The sequence below is a fragment of the Carassius gibelio genome, chromosome A24 (genome assembly GCF_023724105.1).
Source record: "Carassius gibelio isolate Cgi1373 ecotype wild population from Czech Republic chromosome A24, carGib1.2-hapl.c, whole genome shotgun sequence".
NCBI lineage: Eukaryota > Metazoa > Chordata > Actinopteri > Cypriniformes > Cyprinidae > Carassius > Carassius gibelio.
In genome coordinates this window covers 3,507,328-3,532,825 of record NC_068394.1, presented here as the reverse complement: position 1 = coordinate 3,532,825, position 25,498 = coordinate 3,507,328, and the positions used below count along the sequence as shown (strand labels likewise).

At 33.6% G+C, this 25,498-nt stretch overlaps 2 protein-coding genes across 4 annotated transcripts in view; one reads left to right on the top strand and one right to left on the bottom strand.

Moving 5' to 3' along the window:
• Nucleotides 1–2,965: 2,965 nt before the first annotated feature.
• LOC127946245 (protein-L-isoaspartate O-methyltransferase domain-containing protein 1-like) lies at nt 2,966–17,746 on the top strand. The gene is made up of 7 exons (XM_052542696.1): nt 2,966–3,146; nt 9,360–9,460; nt 9,536–9,855; nt 10,856–10,958; nt 12,696–12,867; nt 14,174–14,297; nt 15,405–17,746. The coding sequence occupies exons 3-7, from the start codon at nt 9,549–9,551 to the stop codon at nt 15,770–15,772; spliced, it is 1,074 nt and encodes a 357-aa protein (XP_052398656.1). The 5' UTR covers nt 2,966–3,146; nt 9,360–9,460; nt 9,536–9,548; the 3' UTR covers nt 15,773–17,746.
• A 1,792-nt stretch (nt 17,747–19,538) lies between these two features.
• Nucleotides 19,539–25,498, bottom strand: part of LOC127946244 (gamma-1-syntrophin-like) — a 41,152-nt gene continuing 35,192 nt past the window's right edge. For all 3 annotated transcript variants that reach the window (XM_052542693.1, XM_052542695.1, XM_052542694.1), the window contains exons 16-19: nt 25,106–25,258; nt 22,867–22,959; nt 20,680–20,790; nt 19,539–20,352 (exon numbers count right to left, since the gene is read on the bottom strand). In XM_052542693.1, coding sequence (XP_052398653.1) covers nt 20,170–20,352; nt 20,680–20,790; nt 22,867–22,959; nt 25,106–25,258 — 540 coding nt within the window. In that variant the 3' untranslated portion in view covers nt 19,539–20,169. The remainder of the gene's footprint in view (nt 20,353–20,679; nt 20,791–22,866; nt 22,960–25,105; nt 25,259–25,498) is intronic.

The following is a 25,498-nucleotide window of genomic DNA, read 5'->3' as shown; positions in this document are numbered from 1 at the left end:
AGTTCATTTGGCATATATATCTTTGAACATATTTTAATTACCATCCACATTTTAGGTTCAAATTGATATATATATAATTAATATATATATATAATTTGTGTGTGTGTGTGTGTGTGTGTGTTTTACACAATTGGTGGTTTCACATGGTCACTACGTTTTTTTCTTCCTCAATTTTTATATTATTTTTCTTCACTATTTCATTTTAAATACTTGATGTAATGTGAAAATTATAAAATATATAAATATATAAAATATATATAAATATATAAAATTATAAATATACTATAGCCTTCATATGTCATTCATAAAAGTGCAAAAAATATACTGTACAAATTGGAAAAAGAATTCTGAAATCTTCATGAAATCATAATGATTTTTTTTTTTTTATTGCAAGACAACATAAATACAAATACAAAATAGCACTACATTGATACAATGGGGAAAAATGTATAATGTCAAAGATCCGAACCAAATCCAGAATCCTAAAAATGGCTTATTTTGCAAATCAAATTTAAACGCTTCTGACTACTCAACATTAGTTTAACACTCAACTTTTCACTTAGTTCATTTTAAGTGCTTAGAACAAAGATAGAAAAAAAACATTTTTAAAAGTAGCCCATATAAAGGCTATTCCAGATCATCTCGGTTTCAATTCATAAAAAAACACCGTCGAAACTAGAAAAAGAAATGTCTGGATCTCCATGAAATGATTACAAAAAAATCTAGCGAAGAATCTAAAACGTTGCTCTCGACACGTTCTAAAACGAACACAGCAATATATTCCAAAACAGTTCTCATGTTCACCAGCAGATGGCGCATGGATGCAACTTTGAAGGACGGACTGTGTCTGGCCTTTATTCCTGGACTCGAACCACTGCAAGTCAATGGTTTTCAGTCCTGGTCCTGGGGACACACTGCTCTGCAGATTTTGCTCGTCTCTCTTATCTGATACACATAATGAGCTGAAGATCTGAATCAGCTGTATTAAATAAAAGAGACACACTTTAAAATGTGCAGAGTGGTCGCTTCCAAGGAACAGGATTGAAAACCACTGCAGTAAGTATCAAAAAAGAGACACTGATTTCTGCAAAACAAATAAACAGTAAGTTTTAACCATATTGACTGGTTAAATCACTAAACAATGAGGCTATTTAAGTGATTTTCCCAATATTTCCTCCTCAGACACCTCATGTGACCCTGCAGCACTGATATGAAATCTACGCTGTGTAAATACCGTGTTCGGTTTGTTACCCTTTGTAATTATCTTTTTATAATTAACAGAGTAATTTATCCTTGCTTTTGATGAGTTGATGCTGATGCAAATTACATCTAATTATCTTAAATGAGCCACAGCTTTCCTGTTACACGTCAGCTAGAAACAAATCCAACAATTATTAAACGGTCCATGACAGACATGCACAGCAGACAGTATATGTCTGATTTGTGCTGATTCACCTCAATCCCCAGGAAATGTCACAGTGGGAAATGCTAACATGCCACGCTTATGGCAATTCACAGAAATCACAGGAAAATCTGAAAAAAAAAAACAATGCACAATATTTTGGTACATTTTATTTGACATAAAGTGGTGTTTTTATCTTAACTGAGTTTATCTTTAGGTCTATCTGATAGGAAACACTGATTTCTATACACGGGGACATACCTGAAACTTCACTTGATGATATATAAAACTAATTATTACTACAGTCTAACCATAAATCTTTAAAGCTTACCACGTAAAATAAAATAAAAAAACCTTACATTAAAAAATCATATTAAAATCAATTAAATAAACATAAAAGCTAGCTTTAGTTAATATATTAAACTATTATGTGTATATGTATACACACACACACACACACACACACACACAACCAGACATAATAGTTTATTATAGTAAATAAAACCATTTTAAAAATCTAACTAAATAAAAATGAGTTTGTGTGTTTATTTTTGTGTATGATTTTTACACACATTTTATTATTTTATATTCTATTTATTATATTATTTATTATATATATATATATATATATATATATATATATATATATATATATATATATATATAACATTTAATGTAATAAATTATTAATAATAAAATTAATTATTATATTACATTGTATACACTTACATTATATACACACATAATAGTTTATTATTTAAATAACATTTATACATATATATATACAATCATATATTTTTTATATCAAAAAATATTATTCAGTACAATAAATTATATTTATTAAAATAAAAATAAAAGTCATATTTTTCCCTTAAACTTTTTATTTTTATTTTAATTCACGTCCCACCTTCCTAATCGTTATTTGCTACGCTAGCTACGTTTAATATGACCGACTCCTAAACTGTCCAATAGGTGAGCGCCTTTGTAGCCTACTAGCCAATCCTGGCTCAGGAGGCGGGGCGTGTGTGATACAGGTAGGTAGAAACAACCGCTGTCCACAGCCGATTAAAACAGAAAAAACGGGCGAAATAGAATTTAGACGATGGTATGTGGCGTAGTGGCCTAAATATAATTAATACAATTAATATTTTACCTATTTAAGATTCTCTCAGATTTTTTATAGTGTCCAGACCGCTATTGGACATGCGCATGACCGGTTTGTCACGTGGCACGTGTTACTTTTATCAGCGCTGAATTAGCTGGACTAATCGAATTCTTTTGCGATTAATTGTTTGGTGAATGAAATTTAGTCATTTTTTATATAAATGCATTAAATATATTTTTAAATCTTACTAAAAAACAAACCCTTAGTATGAATAGATTCAAAAGATTCTAGTTTTACATTTACAGATTCCTCTAATATAGCAGTAATCGAGTTTATATTTGAATGCAGCTCAATGGGAGTTTCGCTTTTTGGGCCTCGAGAAGCCTCCTTGAGAACTGTAATAGAACAAGTTATTTGCCAGCTCCATGTGCAGTCTGGTGTCCGCAGCCTCGTTTCTGTGAACCATGTGACGTGTGTTTACATCCTCTCAGCTGTTCCTCAAGAAAAACAGCGCTGGGGAACGCTACGGAAATCTATACATCTCATAACAACAACAGTGCGCTCAAAAACACAAGTCTGATGTGCATCCAGTGAATTTAGCTCATGCAAACCTCGAGAATGATTCATGGCTTTACTAAGGTCAGTGAACATTGTTATTCCGCAGAGATGATGCCGACATTTTTGTTTTGTTGCTTTGCGTTGATCTGAGCAAATCGAGGAAGATGTGCATGTGGTGGCAGACATTTAAATGCAAACCTACTAACTTGGTTTAAAGCACACGGAAAAGGCCGAATGGCTGTTTTGAAGCATGCACAATGTGTTATTGTCTATTAAGTGGTTTGTTGTGCCAGGTCAAACACAATGCCACCGACTTTCTGGTTTTCCTAGTCCTGCATTGCTTAAAATACATCTAACATCATGGGTTTCTTTAGAAACCGAACCACTAGAGTTTTTTTGTTATTTCTGTCTCTCCCATCTTATTTTAATCAGAATTACAGAATGATTCAGAAATTTAAATATGTTTTAACCAGATGCTGCAAGTTAACCAATACTTAGCATATGAGAAAAAATAATAACAATAGCAGTGTAACAATTGGCTCTGAAGATGTTTTTTTAGATTTTTTAAATAACTTCCTTTTTATCGTTTATTACACAGCACTCATAATAGCAAAGACTAGATGCACGACTCATCGGGTATATTTGTTAATAAATATTTTAAATGTCAAACTTTATTGCATAACCCTATTAATTAGATATGTGGAGTTGTTGAATAAATGCATGCAAGTCCTTGCTTGAGAGATTATGCGGATATAAACACGCGAAACGCTTACATTTTCTCTCTCTCATTTAATTTTTATTTGACTACCACATCTTATTGTCTCGGATATAATATATGGATGTAATAAACACTGCACACCTCGCTTAACTCAGTTTTGTTTTCACGCAGAGCGGATATGTGCTTTATAAGTCCTTTAACTCGACTGCGTCGTAAACTGTAGATCTGTGTGTATTCAAACAAATGACAGAAAGCATCGCAAATACGGGTTTTCTGTTCACTATCGACGAACACATCAGTCAGAATGCGAAATTGATTATTATATAGTGTTTTGTTTTCATGTTTGTTTAGAGATTAGTGCCGTTGTGATGTTATGGCAAGCTGTTTTAACATTTATTCCAATTTAAACTAGCTATGTTTTTGTTACTATCAACAAAAAAAACAACAAATGTGTGTTTGCTCTCTTCAAGCTATACACACACAGGTTGCCCTTTATAATGCGAATCTTTCACACTAGAGTCTTGACTAGTAGTGTCTATTTGTTTGCCACTAGGAAAACTTGAATAAATATTAGTAACTATTTGAATAGTTATAATAATATAGTTTTAAATAAGTGTATATATAACAAAACTATATACTACTAAATTTTAAGGAATACCTATTAATATTAGGGCTGGGGACGTATTAATTGATAACGCATTAATTGATTAACGCGACAATTATTTTATTGCGCATTGACGCAGTTTTTTTATTATTATGAAAGTCTCTTGTTAACTGGCTCTGAATAGACATACAGACAAACCATGTGTCACAGGAGGGGTGGGATGTTGATCAGTACTGTCTTGGGATGGGCGTCATCACACGTCTCAATCGACGAGAGCATTTGAGGTGGGCCTATTTTGAACCGTTTCGGACGCAGTAACACGCGGCGCTCTCACAATATATTGCTTTACAGATCTATCACTTTAGCCGCTCCGAAATGTTCATGCAATCATGCTGCACACGTGCTCCGCTCACACTAAATGGGTACCACGCTCTGACCCACTTCTTCCGACCGACCCAGGGATGGCTAAACGAACGCACGAAGTGATCACACTAGTCAAACGAACCATGCTTTGGTGGTCAAAACAACATTAATGTTATAAGTTGATGTTTAGTTGAGATTTACAATAAATATTTGAACTGCTACTATGTAAAAGGAATACTTCTGTAAAAAAAACGTATTTGTTTAAAGTGTTTGCAAACCAAATGTTACCGTATTGCACTTTCGTTCAAATAGCAGTACTTTTAAATGAAAAATGTGCACAATGCACTACTTTTGAATGCATTATTGAATTTTGTGCATAACAATGCGATTAATTGCAGACAATCATGGGATTAATCGCGAATTATATATAAAAAAATGTTGCCCAGCACTAATAAATATATTTTATTAACATGTCTTGTTTATCCATAACAAACTATAAAATGTGTTCTGTTAAAACGTTAATGCCCTGGCAGTGGCAAATAGCTTGTTTTATATTTAATTTGATTACATTAATGTTATAAATTGAGATTTACAATAAATATTTGAACTGCTACTATGTAAAAGTAATACTGCTGTAAAAAAGCACCTTATTTGTTTAAAGTGTTTGCAAACCAAATGTTACAGTATTGCACTTTTGTTCATATAGCAGTACTTTTAAATAAAGTGCACAATACACTACTTTTGAATGCATTACTGAATTTTGTGCGTAATGCGATTAATTGCAGAAAATCATGGGATTAATCGCGATTTAAAAAATGTTTTTGCTGCCCAACACTAATTAATATATTTTGTTAACATGTTTTTCTATAACAAACTATAAAATATTTTCTATTAAAATGTACATTAATGTTATAAGTTGAGATTTACAATAAGTATTTGAACTGCTACTATGTAAAAGGAATACTGCTGTAAAAAGCACCTTATTTGTTTACTGTTTGCAAACCAAATGTTCATATAGCAGTACTTTTGAATGAAAAATGTGCACAATACATTACTTTTGAATGCATTATTGAACTTTGTACATAACAATACAGTTTAATCGCTATTAATCGCAGGCGATCATGTGATTATTCGCGATTAAAAAAAAAAGTTATTGTTGCTCAGTAATTAGTATGTAACTTGACTTTAACTTGCACTTAAAATTATGTTAGTTATTATCCTTCTCCTTATTATTATTATTATTCTTTGAATCTCACAATCATGTAGGTCATTTTTTCACAAAAAAATGTGCCCTGCAGGTCGGGTCATGCTTTATTGGTGTGTTGGGTTTCTCTCTTTGATGGCACAGTTCTTCTTATCGAGGCCTGGAATAAATCCACTGAGAGTTTGTGGCTTCCGCTTTCACTGGGTCAGACAAACGGTGCAGGAGTCAACATGAGGCCATCAGCTCCCAATTAAAATATAGACTATTTACACACATTACATACTATTTATTCCCCAGATATTATTTGAACTGAACTGGATGATGATATCACGGACTTTAACTGTTTACTATTCTCCTCTTGCATTATCGACACTATTTTCCTGTTTAATACTTAATCTGTATTGTTTAAAAGCACTATATAAATAAAGATTACTTGACTTGAGATGAAACACAACAGCCTGAGGACAGCTTTATATTATAATGGTAGCTGACATGAAGTTTCAGTTTTTTTCAGAAATCGTGAAGACTATGTAAATCAGAAAAAGTAGGCCTACTTTAATTTAGGTTTTATATTCACTTGAAAAGTACAGAGGAATTGTAAACAGATTAGTTCTGGCAGAGCGTCAGGATTCTGTGATGATGATGCAATTCTGCAGCCAGCAAGTTTAAACATGTTAATGATGGATCAGCTCAGCTTTATAACCACTTCCAGTATTAACTCCATAACAATCCTGCAGTTACTCAACTTAGCTACAAAACCAGTTAGCGATGAAATAAAAACCAGCATCCTATTTTTATATCCAGAATCAATGGCTTTATTAGTTTGTAGTGTCTGTTCTAAACAATGAGCGCTCATGTGATATGTGCTGTTCTCTTTTGTAAGTTGTATACTGATGTGCAGAGAGTCTCTGTAGGGTTGCAATCAGGTCTTGTACAAAACAGAGTAGGAGGTTTGACCCAGATCCCTCCCTGCAGTATTTTTAGTGCAGGCGACTGAAAGGGCAGCGTTACGGGAAACGGCTGAAAAGGAAGACAAATGAAGAACAAGGAAATAATATGGATGTAGACATAAATAAAGACATTTAAAACCATATTTTGTGACTTTTGATTCATGTCTGTTAGTGTTTAGGTCATCAAAATAGGGACAAAATTAATTTGAATTAAAAATGTGCTTTTACAGCATACAGTCTTTCTGGAGACGAAATACTGATGACATCATGTTGCACTCATGGGCGTGTCCACATTTTTTGTCCAATCAAAATTGATTAGTTGGATCAGGTGTGTTTACTTAGGGTTGACACCCCTGCTCTAGAATGTATGGAAACTTTCATAAATGCTATAAAAACGTGTACATCATAGGTACACTACTGGTCAAAAGTTTGGGATAATTAAGATATTTTAATGTTTTTGAAATAAGTCCCTTATATGCTCACCAAGACTGCATAAAAATAAAAATCAGTACAAACGGTAATATTGTAAGATCTTATTTAAATGTTTAAAATGATGATCTTCTATTTGATTATATTGGGCTGCTTAATATTTTTTTATGGAAAACATAGATCATTTGTTTTTATAGGATTCTTTGATGAACAGAAAGTGCAAAAAACAGCATTTATTTAAAACAAATTTTACAACATTATAAATGTCCTTACTGTCATTTTTTTATTAATTTAAGAAATCCTTGCTGAATAGCAGATTAAATAGTAATAATATATTTGTAACTTTATTTTTGATCAAATTAATCCAGCCTGTGAGAATAAAAGACATAAAAAATTATTAAAATGTGAAAAAAAAATAATTATTCAGATTTTTTGCATAGGCAGAGTACTTTTGAAAAATGATCTTGTTTGCATGTGAAAGTCTCTGGGTTTTCATGCAAATCTGCAAATTTGACGTGCAAATGTCACTTTGGGGGCTCTGGAAGAATGAGAACAGTTCCTCCTAATCCTAGCTGTTTCTGACTAGTTGCAAGTGGAACATCATGATTTATTGGTCATATAAACCAAAGCCTGTTTGCTTTTAAAAACAATGTAAAATACATATTTAATAAAAGTGATGAGCTCTTTGATTTCAACAGGAAGTATGTCAACACAGAAAATGAAACCAATTTAATTGGTTCATTTTTAGATGGACGCTTCTTTGCAGAGCCGTCTTTAATTGGACTGGAGAATGGAGACATTTCGATGTACAGTAATTGGGCTTTTCTTGAACTCACTGAACCATTGTTAAGGAAATAAGCCTCATGTTTGTTTGTTTAAATCCATATCTAGTTCAGGTCCATGAAAATCCTTGAGGTTAAAGCACGTAGCTTAACTCAATTACCAAACCAGCAAATTCTGCCACATCCTAAATGTCCTGTCTGCAGCCCAAAGCCCACTTCAGAAATAAGCCTGTTCAGTTGTTAAGTGCATAGCATTTCTAGGAAGCAGACATTCAGATGTCCTGATTAAATACTGATATTTTTTACATGTATTATATTATCTCTTGAGACATTTAGCAATACTTCAGGCTTAGACTTCTGCTGTTTTATGCACGATTAAAGCTGGTTACATCAGGCAGGTAACATCAATAGTAATTGAGTCATATCAAAGTAATTTATCTTTTATTTACATTACTATTATTATTCTTGCTCATATTTATGTTTAGGGATTACAATAGTTTTAAGCCATAAACACACACACACACACACACACATATAAAAACATTTTTTGTAGGAACTAGTGCTGTCAAAAGATTAACCGCGATTAATCCAAAATAAGTTTTTATTTGCGTAATATATGTGTGTGTACTGTGTATTATTATTATTATGTATATATAAATACACACACATGCATGTATATATTTCAGAAAAATATTTATATATTAAATATATTTATATATAATATAAATGTTACGAATGTAAATAAATAAATTAAAATACATGTAAATATTTTAAAAGTATGCACTGTATGTGTCTATATAATACACATAATAAATATACACAGGACACACACATGTATTATGCAAACAACATCAACATTTTTTTTATTTTGGATGTGATTAATCATGATTAATCATTTGAAAGCATTTAAAGTAACATAAAACTGTTTAAAGAACTCTCACATACCGCATTACCATTTTATTTTTACTTTGCGTCAGTGCTTTGTCTAATTGATTGTTTTACCATTTAGTTTTAATAAGGCTTCAGAGTTGTGCTTCAGTTGCTTTCTGCAATATTAAAGCCGCTTGCATCAGGCAGGTAACATCAGGTACATGCAACACCTAGCTGAAGAATCAAAGCCGGCGGGTATCAGGTGGCACGGACGCTCTCGCGCAGCATGGCTCCTGTTGTCAGGAGAGAAGGGTAAACTGAAGTGTGTGAAAACCAGAGATCTAAACCCTCACCTTTTGTTTTTCAATCCTCAGATCTTGCTGTAGCTGAGAATGGTCTGAGGTGATTTGTGTGGGACACAGGCATCACGACTGGGCATCCCTGCGGAGAATCGCTCCAGCACTTTCATCTGGATGTGAGGACCGGTCTAGTTATCCGTCTCTCACCTCCTCTGCATTTTTTTTTCTTGATTTGTTTCTTTTCTTGGTAGCTGTGAGGGGATCATGGGGGGAGCAGTCAGCGCTGGCGAGGACAACGATGATTTGATAGACAACCTGAAGGAAGCACAGTACATCCGCACAGACCGCGTGGAGCAGGCCTTTAGGGCCATAGACCGTGGAGATTATTACCTGGACCGCTACAGAGACAATGCCTACAAGGATCTGGCGTGGAAGCACGGGAATATACACCTGTCAGCGCCGTGTATCTACTCTGAGGTGATGGAAGCCCTGAAACTCCAGCAGGGTTTGTCTTTCCTGAACCTCGGCAGCGGCACGGGATACCTGAGCACCATGGTGGGCCTGATCATAGGTGAGAACCACTCTGATCACATATAAACGAAACAGCCGATAGTGAAGATGCAATTTATTTATATTGTTTATTCTAATTATTGTTTAAAAAATGTATCAAAAGTAAAACAGAAAATTATTAGATGAAGAAATAAGAAATTTGCACTCAAAAAATTCGGAGTATTTTCGGACCAATCGGAGGTTTGCATTTTAAATGCAATTTATTTCATTTAAGTTAAGCTTTTTGGCCATCCACCTCTTGTAAAGTAATTCCAGATGTATTGTTGTTTTACTTAGTTTTTTGTTTGAACATTGTACCTAATAGTAATTTATCATATTTAGGTAATAACTCATTATTTGCATTACTTTTATTATTATAATTGTTACATTTTAGGAATTGAAACAGACATGCATTTTAGCACTGCGTACATGAAGGACTGAAATCATGCAACCTATAGAGTAACGATGTGATATTACTCTTCTAAGTAATCAAAGTAATGATTTTTAGTTAGAGGAACATAAACATAATAGTTACAGAATCTCATATATTACATGAACATTTACAGTTTAGAGTCTATAATGTTTTGAAAGAGGTCTCTCATGCTCACCAAGGCTGCATTTACTTTACTTGTAAATAATATAGTCAAATATTATTACAATTTAAAATAACTGTTTTCTGTTAACTGTTTTTAAGATGTAATTTATTCCTGTGACGCGGTGCTGCTTTATATTTTTTTTTTGTGGAAACCATAATACATGTTTTCTATGATTCAATGAACATTGCATTACTTACTGTCACTTTTGACCAATTTAATGCATCCTTAGTTATTGAAAGTATTAATTTCTTTCAAAAACTATGCAAGAGACTGCAAAGTAACAGACTGGCAATTTTTGTACCCTTTTTCTCCAGAATCTTCAAGTTTTCAAGCAATTTCAGTGTAATATCTTGGCATTCGACTGATAATAAAAGTGTAGTATTAAATCAGTGGTTCTTTATTATTATTATTATTATTATTTTGCAGGTCCATTTGGAGTCAATCATGGTGTTGAGCTACACAAGGATGTGGTGGAATATGCAAAAGAAAGACTCGATGAATTCATTAAAAACAGCGACAGCTTTGACAGGCATGTTCAACTCTTTTACATTCTTTCTCTAGATTTAAGTGTGAATGTAAATAATCTATTTAAAAAAAGAGCTGTTCTTTTTTAAACATGTAGATATAGAAATTGCTTAAAAGCATATGTTTTAATTGGCAGCCGCCTCCAGGAAGGCAAACTGAGTTTAGAAAGAGCAACACGAGTCCTAGCGTAGTTCTGTGGTTAACTTCAGAGATGGCTTTGATTTGAACTTTGATTTGCTCAGCCCTGCCCATTAATCTGCCATGTGACACAGAGAATGCATTAGCTAACCCTAAACCACCGTCTCAGTGAATAAATACTCTCTGCGGTCTGCTGAGCGATTCGCACACCTGTGGGAACACCTGTCACAGCCAGAACCGCTAGCTCAACTGTCCACTTCAGCATTGAACACTTTCAAACATCTGTTTTCGTCATGCACCAGAGCGAGCAGCGTTATTGAGGTCAGGAGAGAGCTGTAATGATGTACCAGACAAAGCACTGACACTATTAAACAAGCCATAAAAGCGTGTTTCATAACAGAAGGCCATGTGCCATGAGGTTGCTTAATCAATGTAGTTGAGCTCTGGGAGCTCGATATCTGTTACACGTCTTGTCGAGTCTACGACTACTCAATAAAACTGCTGCTAAGCAAAGAAAAACACATATGGACTAATGCTAATAATATGCTCACTATCACATTTCTCTTGGCATTAAATCAGTTCTCTACCAGTTAAATTTCTGAAGGAAATGCGAATATACTTGCCCGTGCATAATGCCAGGCTGTTGTCAGCACATTGCTGTTTGGTTGCTCTGTGGTTCTTTCATTGTCACGTTAATGATAACTTAAAATTATATAGCTTGTTGAAAAGAGGTATGCTATTTCTTAGTGAAAAACCATGTTGGTCGCACTTTATTTTAGGGTCCAATTCTCATTATTAAATAACCATTAACTATGACTTTTGCCTCAATTAACACCTTATTTGCTGCTTATTAATAGTTTATAAGGTAGTTGTTAAGTTTAGGGTATTGGGTGTCATGCATTATATGTACTTTATAAGCACTAATAAACAGCTTATATGTTAATAATAGACATGCTAATAAGCAACTAGTTATTAGTGTGAATTGGACCCTATACTAAAGTGTTACCGGTGGACTCTTTTATTAAAGTAATATTTTTTTGTTAAAAATTAATTATATTATCATTTTTATTAAAATTATAATTTGTATTAAAAAATGCCCTTTTTAAATACAATAATGTTACCGTAATCTATTTTTTCCTTTCTATTTAAAAAGCTACGCTGTTAAAATTCAATAATTTTACACTTTTAATGTTATTATTTTTTTAATTCAGAAAGTTACTATAATTTCATTGCATTCAAATGCATTTATTATGAACTTGTTTTAAATTAAAGAGAGTACGGTTCTTGAAATTTCTTGGAATCACAAGAATAATTGTGGCTAATTCAGTTAATATATTGAAACTCACTGATAAAAAAAAAATGAAAACAAGCAGTTTTATTAAAATTACTGCAGACATCTTGCACAATCGGCTTGTTTTCATTTTTTATTAACAAACTATAAATATTGTAAAATATAGTGTGCTGTTACTTCAAGTCAAAGAAATCACATAGTAGCACTCTAACTGGAACATGATTTATGAAAGCAGACTGTAATATGTAGAAATTATGGTGTAGATGTTTTAGAAATGGCTATCGGTGTTATACAGTAAACGTGTCCTCTCAGGTTTGAGTTCTGCGAACCACACTTTGTGGTGGGGAATTGTCTGGAGATTTCCTCAGACAGTCACCAGTACGATCGCATCTACTGCGGCGCTGGAGTTCAGAAGGACCATGAGAACTACATGAAGATCCTGCTGAAAGTCGGAGGAATTTTGGTCATGCCGATAGAAGATCAGGTAAAACACAGGGTGATATACATACAGGGGCTCTGAAATCACTTACTAATGTCAGTAGATAACAAAATGAACCCTAATGTCTGCATGTTTCAAATGCTGCAGGATCTTTTCTAATCACTCATTTACTTTTCTTAATCTTTTTTGCTTAATGTTTTTTAAATTCCCTGGCATTTGGTGAAAAAATTGTGGATGTATGATGTCAGTTCTTTATGGAAGCCCGTTTCTGCCACTAAATAAAAATAAAAATAAAACAAGTTAATTGAGACTTTTTATCTCACAATTCTGACTTTTTTTTCTTCTCAGAGTTGTGTGATATAATCGCAGTTCTCTACTTATTTTTTTTTTCCAGTTCTGACTTTAGAACAATTGCGTATTAAAGTCAGAATTGCAAAGTAAAAAGTCACAATTAATTTGTTTGATTTTTTTATTCTGTGACTGAAACAGGTTTCCATAGTTTTCTTCAGGTTCACACTAGTTGTTACGGTTAACTAAAACCATTAAAAATGTTTTTTGTTAACTGAAATAAAGATGAAATAAGATATACAAATTAGATGAAAACTCAAACTTAGAATACACAAATGAATATTTGAAATGTTCCCTTGGCAGCTGACGGAAATAAAATACGTTGAAGTACTAAAATTGTACAACTGAAGTAAAAAAAAAAATCTAAACTAATAAAAAATGACAAAATAAAAATTTAAATGTAAAATATGAAATTTATTTATATGGTTATAATATTAATAAATATTATAACCGTATATTAATAATACTAAAATAACACCCGTTCACACGTGTACTAGTAGAGTAAGCACAGTTCATCATATAAAATATCAACTAAAGACAAACACAACGTCACAGTAATTACTGTCTTCATTTTATACTTTATCATTTCAAGTCAAATGCCTTTTTTTGTGAAATATTCTGCTTGACAAGTGTCCTTAATAATAAATGCCACTTCGGTCATGTTTAAGTGTATCCGTTATATTCAAATCAATTTGGTGTAGTAGAAATTGGCATTTCAATTCTACAAATGTCAGTCGAGTAGAATGATCTTTTGAAAGCCTTGACAAACCTATAGTAAATACAACTGCTTTTATTACTCAATTTTGGCATATAAGAAGTTATAATGAAACAATTGTGAAAATCGGCATGAATGCAATATTTATTCTCCTATATAAATGCATGGTATTGTAGAACAGTATATCTGTAGCTTCATGAGCTTGTTGTGCCTCATGTCTTGCATCAAATGTTTGCGCTCGTTATTAGCGTGGCGTCTCTCTCATTGAGTGTTTGTGTGTTGTCGCAGCTGACTCAGATCACTAGAACCGGTCAGAGCTCCTGGGAGAGTAAGAATATCCTGGCCGTGTCATTTGCTCCTCTTGTTCAGCAGAGCAGGACTGAAGGCTGCAAGCCTGAAGCTGTGGTGCTCCGTGAGTCTCCGCCTCTTTTATGACCTCACACTGCTCTGGCCAATCAGCTAACACTAGCGTGGTTTGCAAATGGGCAATTTTACAGACTGATTCATAGCAGATTTCATTAGCTGATTCATTCAGAACAGTAAACAACACTACAGGCAAAACCTGTAACCGTTTTTTTCACTGGTCAGTCTTGAGATTTTGTACTATTTTGCTTCTATAATATGTTTTCTTTCATACTAATGGATAAAAAACATCTGAAGTACACATTATAAAGTGTTTATCACACCATAGGTGTCTTTAAAGGCAGTCAAAATGCTTTTTTTTCTCATGTAGTGAGTCAGAAATCTCTTGCATAAACAAACTTTACAATTTTGTATTCTGAAAAGGGATATTTTCATGTCTCATTCATCTGATTTAAATTTTATTCCAAAAAGCATAGTGTTTTTTTCTTCCCTGGCTGTTGTTGAGAGTATTTTCTGATTTATGGTGTGATAACTGTTTTTACAGTGGGAATCTGGGAATTTATTTAAATAATTAAGTACCTTGTTAAAAAATATATGTTTTTTTTAATTAAACAAAAATTATTAGATTAGGTTTCACAAGAAAATACTATTTCAGTTTTTGTATTTCAAAATTTCACAATTAATTCAGCGTAACTTGTAATTATTTGTAAAAAAAAATAGAAAAAAAAATAGAAAAAGAAGAAAATTTTGATTTGAATTTAGTTTTAAAGTAAATCCTAAAAGTCCATTATTTTTCTCAGTCTATAAATCAAATGTTTTTAATTATTTTAACATATTAATTGTTAAACAAACAACAGAAATCATTTTTTATTTTACAGTGTGACTTTATCCAATATTACAATTTCTGTTCTGGAAATATATCCAAATGAGTGCATATTCTGTTAGATCCTATTAAAACAACTCAACTCAATTCATCAAACTTGTAATGCACGACAGTTGTCTAAATGTACTGTGAATACTCAGCTGGTGTGGTCTAGTGATATTGATTAGTTTTTACCCATGTGCTCTGTAGTAGTGTCTTGCCTTCAGGTTTAAACTGATGAGATCTGAGGAAAAAGCTTCAGCCACTAACCTGTATAATGTGTCTGTTCCTCAGCGCTGCTGTCTGTGAGGACTCTTCAGGACCTGGCACGAATCTACATCCGCCGGACCCTCCGAAACCTGACCAACGAGGAGCACCCGGCCCACAACAACACACAGCGAGCGCCGCAGAAACGCAAACGCAGGCGCTGCCGCCGCCGCATCAACACCTACGTGTTCGTGGGGAACCAGCTGATTCCTCAACCCATGGACAGCGAGGAGGACGAATGCATCGAGGAGGAGAGCAAAGAGGAGGAGCAGGAGAAAGACATTGAGCCCGTCAAACCCGAGGAGCCGCGGGTCAATCATCTGAGAGACAAAATCCTGAGTCTGCCGCTGCCCGAGTCGCTGAAGGCGTACCTGCTGTTCTACCGCGAGAAATAACACGCCGTGTTGAAGCATTATTCAACGTTGGTTATTTCCTTCTCAGACTACTTCTGACCCTCAATTCCCTAGTTTTTGTTTTTTTTTTGTTTTTTTGATAATGTAGCATAATTTCATGATTTAAAGCGGTGTTTGCGAGAGACGCTGGATTTGATTGTGCTTGCTGTGTTTGTTCTAATGACTCACAATGTTGTAATATTCACATTTTGAATGTGATTTTTCCCTTCAGAGGGGAGTTTAGAAAGCTTCGAGCTCACTTTGTATTGAGAAGAGTTCACTGAATGTGACGTCAGCTCTTTTTCACAGGCTTGTATTGTAAGACCAGCTGTTTGATGAAACCAGTAATGACACTTTTCTTTCTTTTTTTTAATTGTAGGGAGATTGAAAAACTCGAGTCATTATTTTTGAGATTGATTTTCGCCGCCTTTGAATCTCTGAAGCTTTCGGGAGTTTCTGCTGTTTGTGATGCTAATGTTTTCTATATCTCTTGGGACTGTTTTGGTGAAGTTCATCTAGAGATTAAATTTTTTTTTGGGCCTGTTTTTTGCATTTCTGTTTTTTTTCTAGTCATATTTGTAAGTACTGATATTGAGCTGTCTCTTAATAGATGATGTAATTTTTTCCTTGTTCCTTTTGTCTTTCGAGTCAACCTGGAGACCTAACGCTCCACTTTTCTGCTTGCGATCATAAAGAGCCGTCACTGTTTGTGTTGGTCTGTAATCGGTGATTTCTCACTGTTGTAACAACTTGTTTGCAATATAGTGTCCGCATAAGAAATCTGTGGCTTCATTTTAGTTCTTCAGTTGATTGTAGAGGATTTTGTTACACTGAAATGGAATATAATAGAATTTACATCTGTCATGTTTCTCACATTTCCCAAAAAATACACAGAGACGGATTGAGATATTAAAAAGTATGTTTACCCAAAGTATGTTTACATAGCACTCAAAATATGCAATACCTATCATTAAAAAAAAAAAGATCAGTACTGTCCTTGTGAAGCTATAAAGCATTACATATATTTGGATATAAACAGTACCACCTGCTGAAATGTTCTAGATAGTGTGTACTGTCTCAATAACTGTTCAAATTATTTTGGGATGGTTGTGCATCTCTGGTTTGTCCAAAAAAAGTCCTCCAGGTCCATTTGACCGTTTCATCCTCACAGTGGCTAAAGGATGTCGAAAACCTGTTTAACCACTCGGGGACAGACAAAACCATCAGAAAAGACTTCAAACTGATGCTCAAGTTAACCACACATGATATAAAGAACCAAATATATATATTGTTCAGCAAATTTAAGTTACTTTGTGTTTAGAGATAATGTTTGTTTTTGTTTTTTGTGACTAGCACACAGACTAAAAAGCCACACAGTTTCTTTGATTTTTCTCAAGTTAATTCCTATCCCGTTATTTATGAAATGATGGTGAGCGGGAAACTAGAATGTAAAGATAAAAACCAAAATGATTTTTCATATTTTGCCTTACAGGTTAAGGGACAGTATCTCTAATAGATCCACACCAGCACAGTCTAGAAACAATGTTTAGATCTTTTTAAACCGTATTGCACCAATATTGACTTTAAAACTCATAAGAGAAATCCATGTTTTATTGAGAAAGTAGGATGACACATTTAAGTGTAAGATTTTATTAAACAAACCTTTATAGGTTACATATCCCTCCTGAAAATGAAGACAATTTATGACTATTTCCAGTCAACTGAAAATGCTCAAAGTGTTTGAGATATTGAGAGAAGTTTAATTTCTGAGTGCATCTAATAATTTTCTAATACATTTTTTTTTATAATTGCTTATGGACTGTAAACCGGACTGTTTCTCAAGCTCTGTTGAGTTTCCTGAGATCTAATTCCACAGCGTGACGTCCTACAGATGCTCCGTCTTCTTAAGTGTATCACTGACTGTAATTTGATGCTTTGTTTCTCAACCATCTTTTCATTAAATATATTTATAGCCCAGCTGGTGTTTGTCAAATGAGTTTTAGTTTTGTGTGTGTGTGTGTGTGTAGACACATAAAAAAATTATATATATATATATATATATATATATATATATATATATATATATATATATATATATATATATATATAACACTATTATTTGTGACTGACAATATGCATGATTTTATTTTGACAAAATTAAGTTTTTATGCTTGTTTCATGTCTAAGTATTTGTACATTTCTGAAAGTACACATATGTATATATATATATATATGTATGTATATATATATATATATATATATATGTATGTACATATATATATATATATGTATATATATATATATATGTATATATATATATATATATATATTGCATATTATATATTGCACAATATATATTTCATATTGTCAGTCACAAATAATAGTGTTTTATATATATATATATATATATATATATATATATATATATAAAGTGTAATGTTATTGGGTGACTGTGTAGAAACGAAAGTGTATAAAGCTATTAAAGTAAAAAAATAGCTTGGACAACAATACAAACACTAAGGTCACGTTATAAAATCTTTATTAACTATACATCTTTAATAAAACAAACCAGTTTGCTAAAAATAAAATAATTATTTTCAGCCTTTGCTTTTCCAGTTTCACCTTTATCCAAAAATATACCAGCCTGGGGTAAATCACAAATCTCTCTTTTGCATAGACTAAACGCTTCAAAAATTAGGACAGAAATCAGGGTTATAACCAAAAAAATTTAAAATAAATACATTTTGATTTAATGGCACAAAAAGTGATTCTCAGTAAAAATACTTTTACTATTCCATCCATAGGGTCCTACATTAACTTTGGGGTGGCAGCATGGTTGGCAATCAATGGTTAATATTTTCTAGAATACTACAAAATTTGGGGCGGTGGGCATGACACTAGCATGAGTTAAATGACAGCATCATAACAGCAGCCTTAAATACTGTAGAGAGAAATTTTAAAGTCAACATGAAAGCACATAACCCACTTTACTTTCTATATACTTTATATTCAATTATCTTTTGGCAATAACCTTCATATCATCAATCTTAACTAACATTAAAATAAAATGTACTGTGTTAATAGCATAAACCTATAGTACCGCAAAAACAGTCTAGATGACAACAACAAAAAATAAAAGTCGAGACTTTTGTTTTCTTTGCAGTAATGTGTACTGATGGATAATCCACAGGAACATTAATTTTAATAGTAAGACTTTATAATAAGGTTCCATTAGTTTACATGAATTAACAATGAAAAATAATTCTAAAGCATTTATTACTCTTACTTAATGGTAATTTCAACATTTACTAATTTATTAAAATCGAAAGTTGCGTCTGTCAATGTTTTTTTATTATTTAACAAAGATTAATAAACACTGCTACAATAAATTGTTCATTGTTAGTTAATTTTCGTTAATGCATTTAGTAATGTGACCTTATTGTAAAGTGTTACCACTTTCATAAAGTAATTACATTTTAAGTAAACAGGGTCGTGTTGACTTTATCAGGGTAAAAGGGTGGCATATTTTGTACTCTGCCAAAATGACTAAAGTTTATGCACTAATACATGTCTCTTATATATTGGCGAAAATAAACAAAATACAAAATTAAGTCAATCACTCCATTGCTTAGCATGTACGTCGTTCCCTTGAGAAAGTTTCATCATACAGTCACTTCATACAATTCCCGTTTATCTTCAGTTACATGATTCATTCTTTAATAAAGTATCAAAATAGGTCCGATATGAAAATAACACCCACATTCTCCAGTCTGTTCTCAGGGCAGTCAGACAGGGCACCATTTTAATAGAACTGAGTTTTCGTACAGATTTAAAAATTGATGTTCAGTTTATGTGGATTTGCATTGAATTTAAAAACATTTGGACCTAGATAACAGGTTACACATTGGATCTCTAACAGACCTTCAAAAGCTTTGTTTTACTGTAAATGTATATTTAAGATGGTTGGTTTTATTCTAGTGGACTATTGGAGAAAACGCATCAACAGAGGCTCAAGAACATGGCAGTTTCACAACAGGTCCATTCCAGTCAACAATCAGATTCAATAATATTCTAAAAGTATACACAAAGAAGTGTTAATATCATTTGAATGCAAACAGATATATCGCAATTTCAAAGGGAAAGAGTCCATCTTTCTAGTAACCATTTCTAGAAGCATTTTCAGCTGAAAGCTTGATTCTTAAATGTTCGAATTCATCCAGTTTGTTCGCATTATGGCGTACGTTTGAGTCTGTTTCCCGTCTGGAGGATATAGCGAGGTTTTCAATGTTACATACTTGAATGGTCCGTTTTGAAGTGGACATCCACTCGTTTGTCAGGGTTGGTTCCTCTCATCCTACGTGCTCAATGTCTGGAAGGAGAAGATACAACGCTGGAGTCTGTCAGCTCGTGTATTTCAGCTTGGATATCTGTGATGGGCCGGTTAAGGTGGAAGTGGCCGACACCACGGGGGCCATGGCGGCATTTCGGCTGCTCACGAACATGGGATCCAGACAAGCCACTTTGGCGGCGAAGAAGGCATGGATGCAGTGGAGAACCGCAAAGAGGTTAGAGAACTCCAGCTCCTGGAAACATCAGAGAGAAAACACGATTTGCTGGAAAAAAAGGAGGAAGCCTCAAGGAGAAATCAAATCAAACTTGGCGCATGAAAGTGCTCACATTTACAGTCTACAGGGGGAAATAATCAAATAGGAAATTCATATCAGCATGCTTTATTTTTATCTGCTTCCTTAGGCTATTTCTTTTGCATTGGCAAGATTATGTATGATGGTTACCAAAAAGTGTATGATGTGCTGATGATACCTGCTTCAGGTATATTACAATTCTAAAGAGTGAGAAAAAAAAAACAGACTTTATGAAGCCAATAACAAAAACCGAAAGAGTACACTTACCTTTGCTTCAATAAGTTTTGTGTCTGGATTCTGGAACAGAAACTTGATTTTGCTCTTGCCGTCATCTGATGATCCTTTCAGCTGAGAGAATTTATATCTCCACAGCACTGCCTATAATCAAGGTTTAAATTATGCATTTTATTAGCTTTATAGACTTTATAGAGAATTGTGGAAAATTACTTTTTATATTTCAAAAATATTTGCATTGATATTTCATATCCATTAAGCTGACTGACACAAAAGAATACAGTATGCTTTAAACAACTATAGCAAAACTCTATTATAATAGACACTTGTTTGTGACCCTGGACCACAAAAACTTTTTTTCTGAAAAAAAAAAAAAAAAGTTTCCATTGATGTATGGTTTATTAGGATCAGACAATATTTGTCTGAGATACAACTATTTGAAAATCTGGAATCTGAGGGTGCAAAAAAAAATTAAATAGTAAGAAAATCGCCTTTAAATTTGTCCAAATGAATTCTTAGCAATGCATATTATTAATCAAAAATTAAGTTTTAATATATTTACAATAGAAAATATACAAAATATCTTCATGGAACAGGATATTTACTTAATATCCTACTGATTTTTGGGATAAAAGAAAAATGTATAAATTTGACCCATACAACTGGTTTTAACAAAACAATCCCCAGCAACTTAAAACTGGTTTTGTGGGACAGGGTCACATATGTGCTTACCTCACATACAGCTGACAGATGAAGAGTGTCATTAGCATGTTTCTATAAATGTTTGCTGTGATATAAATACATGCGCATAGCAATAGAGCAACTCTAACTAGTGAAAACTCAATAAGAATTGAATAACCTGTGTTCATACATTCTATGACACAGAAACAACAGGGAAATCGTGTGGCGGCGGGACATGCTTTTACATCAATCAACCAAAGGTGGTGTACAGATGTACCAGTGTTAAAGAAGATGTGCTGTTCAGATCTAGAAACACTCTTCATTAACTGCAAGCTGTTCTATTCAAGCCGTTTCACTCGTTCATTCTCGTGAATGTTTACATTCCTGCAAGTGCACGTGAGCTCAGCTTTACCTAAACGTGCTGATCAGATCACAGAGAGAGAACAACAACACCCAGACTCTGTTTTAATCATTCTTGGGGACTTTAATAAAGCAAATCCCTCCAGTGAACTGCCACAAATACAGACAGCACATCACATGTCCCACCAGAGACAGTAATATACTGGATCACGGTTACACCACAATAAAGGATGCACATCACTCGGTTCCACAAGCAGCTTTTTGACCTCACTGATTGGAGTGTTTTTGAAGCTGCTGCCACCGATCTGAACGAGCTCACAGAGACTGTAACTTCATATATCAGTTTTTTTAAAGATATGTGCATTCCCACCAGGACTCATTTAACTTACAACAATGACAAACCATGGTTCACTGCAGAACTCTGTCAGGCCAAAGAAGGTGCCTACAGGAAGGGGGACAATGTCAATGTCCATATAAACAGGCTAAATACACATTGGAAAAGGAGATCAGAGTGGCAAAGCGGAATTATTCTGACTCAGGAAAATAAGTTCAATTCCAGCGACTCAGCACCTGTGTGGAAAAGTCTGAAGGAGATCACCAACTACAAGACACCATCCCCAAGCACTGTGGAGAATCAACGACTGCCAGACGATCTCCAGAGTGTGCAAAAGGGCTGGCAAAATCACTCTGGACCCCTCACATCCAGCGCACTCCCTCTTTGAACTGTTGCCATCTGGTCGACGCTACAGAGCACTGAGCACTTGAACGACCAGACACAGGAACAGTTTCTCCCCTCAAGCAATCCATCTCATAAACACTTGATAATATAATAACTGTGGAACACACAATACTATTTATACACACATACACTTATTTATCTAACACACATACTTAGTCTACACTTCAAGTTTGCATATAGTTAGCTGTACATATAAAACTGTCTATTGTAATATACCTGCACTTACAATTGTCAATTTGTACATTATTATTCCCTACTTGTTATATTTTTTCTTATTTTATTATCTGTGTTTTCGTTCTGTCGCTGTCACTCTGTTGCACTGTGGAAGCTTCTGTTACTAGAACAAATTCCTTGTATGTGTAAACATACCTGGCAATAAAGCTCAATCTGATTCTGATTCTTAGTTGTATTTAAATGAAATTAACACTTGCTTGTCTCACCTTTGTGGCGGCATCGAAGCAGACGAAGCCCATGCTGAAATCGACGGTGAGTCCCATGAGATGACTGTCCACAATGCAAGCGTATGTTTTACACTGAAACGGGAGACACTTGCCATTGTTAATCAGACACAAACATCTCCTCCAGATCTTAAATGTTTAATTAGGAGGATAAGTGTGGTACATAATTATTTTGGGAGAAAAATAAACAGAAGCGATTTTTTGGCATGAGGCACGGTCAGGGTTTTGCTGCATTAGTTTGGTTTAGAGGGATCATTTGGCAGCGATTTTATTTGTGCCACCCTTGTTGTTCATGAATGTGAAACAGTTGCAGGAAATAGTCCTGCTATTGTCTTCCTAGAAGACAGATATCATATTGCATTGAAGACAGATTTGCTTTAGTCCGAGTCCACATGCTATACGTACTTGCATATCATTTGATGTTCTTCAAATACACATAATTGGATCCTATACATGAATCTACGGGTGTTTCTTCAACTACAGCCAGTTTTCATTCAGTAAAAATAAAATCGACACTTTTAATATTAATAATGTTTCATTTGTCTTCTCATAAAGTAAAAACAAAGTTTAATTTGTCTACTAATAATGTCTAAATGTGTGTTAATTTAGTATTACTGATACACTATTATAGTTTTTGTAAAAATTCTCAATTATATTCTATTTTAAGGATTTATCCATTTAAATTTTAGTTCAAGTTTCAGTAGGTTTGCTGCTTTTTTGTCATTCCTTTTTTTTATGTATATAGTCTTGATAATTTTTTTTTTTATAAGTTAAACTAAATGCTAAACGGAACTAAATTAGGCAGAGACATCATGCAGTAAGGATGGCAGATGATGACAGCAGACAATTAGGAAGGATTCAACGAACAGGTAAGTAGCCAGCTAAGCTGAAGTACACTAGTGAAAAAAAAACCACACTGAGCTGGTGATGGGTAGGTGGCTTTATGCTGTGATTTGATGAGTACAGACAAGTGAAGTGCATCAGAATTCTGGGGATTGTGAACAAGTGGGTGGAGCTAAAGGATCATGCCCACAGACCGCTGGCTGAATGTCTGATGCATATGGCATACAAAATTGGAAACATTTTCAATCGTGTTCTTTAATGTTCCGCCCACGTCCAGTGTGTAGCCGCTGTTAACATTATTTAATGGACCTGAGCTTACATCAACTTATATCAGTTATGTTTTTTTTAATAAACTAATGAAAAAATTTCCAAATTAATTAACTGTTTATTATTAGTCCATTTTATTTAACTCATTGACTAATAGGACCGTAATGTAAAGTGTATTTAAATTTAAAAATAAAATTTTTTTATTGGATCTGACACCTTTTTTATACTAAGACTAATTTAACAACTAGCATTTTATATTTTTAAACTCACATAATTAAATATTTTTACACTTTTCTGCATTTTTATTTCTGCAGTTTCTGTTCAAGGGTAATCATGTCTTTTATTTCATCTAAAACTCTTTACTGACACTTTTGCCCAGTTGGTAAAAAATAAATTCTGATCATTTTTATTAGGTGCTAAATTATTGGACAAATGAGGAGCAAAAACTGTCAATTTTGTGCGCATAATTGTCATTATTTAAAAAATAGAATGACAGATGTACGTTTCACAATCTGAAATTATCATTTTAGATTTTTCTAAATGTTTTGTTCACATTTTTGTTATGGATTTTCATATTTACTTACAAAAGCTTGGGTCTTGGACAAGGGAAAAAACATTAAAACATACCCATAAATAAAACCTGACAAGTAATGTAGCAAAAAATTTGCTTAAATACCACCTTCCTATAACAAAAAAAAAAAATATATAGGTATCTGTTTTGTTACAAAAACAACAGGTGGCACATGAAAGTGTCTATAGCTGAAGAAACACTCCTTCAGCAGATTCGATTATATAAATGTCTTAAAACAAAATGTGTTTTCATAGTGTGTTTGTGACCAATGTGTTTCCTTCAAGTACGCAAGAACAAATCACATTTAATCTCTTTTTGGCAGAGCCTCAATCGCTCAGAGTTTGTTGTTCAACATTGTCTGGCAGGTGCAGTTTTATTCGCCTGGATCTGATCTCAGCTCTGCTGGGTTTGTTTATCATGCCAAGACGACATAACATCACAGCTGATACTCCCTCATTTCATTTCACTCACAGAGCTTCATTTAGTCTGTCTGAGCAACTTCATTTGAGTTCGATTACACTACATTTGCAGGTTTAATACCTGTATTCGTTCCACTTCGAAGAAGGTGGCCATCTGAAAGGCTTTCTCCCACAGAAGCAGCTCACAATCCAGCTCCACGCTGAAGAAGATGTCCTCGCCGGAGTCCGTCTGAACGCTGAAGCAGTGCTTCCGCTTGTCCACCAACTCGCTGCCCTGATAAAATATTAAAACAAGATTTTATGGGATTGGGTCATTCTCAAATTGTGACAAATAAGTCTTTTTCATTTCACACATGAAAAAAAAAAAAGATTTCAAATAGTGAAGAAACTCCATATCAAATTTTTAACTATATAACCTAACCATTTATTTAAAAATATAATGTGAAATATAGAAATATAAAATATACTTTTTAAATAATTTGAATGGTGCCTCAAAAAAAATCTATCTATCCAT

Excerpts from the sequence above, each read along its gene's own strand:
- LOC127946245 (XM_052542696.1), top strand. The coding sequence starts at position 9,549 with ATGGGGGGAGCAGTCAGCGCTGGCGAGGACAACGATGATTTGATAGAC. Across the intron at positions 9,856-10,855 it reads CATGGTGGGCCTGATCATAG|GTCCATTTGGAGTCAATCAT; the intron begins GTGAGAACCACT and ends ATTATTTTGCAG. Across the intron at positions 14,298-15,404 it reads GCCTGAAGCTGTGGTGCTCC|CGCTGCTGTCTGTGAGGACT; the intron begins GTGAGTCTCCGC and ends TCTGTTCCTCAG.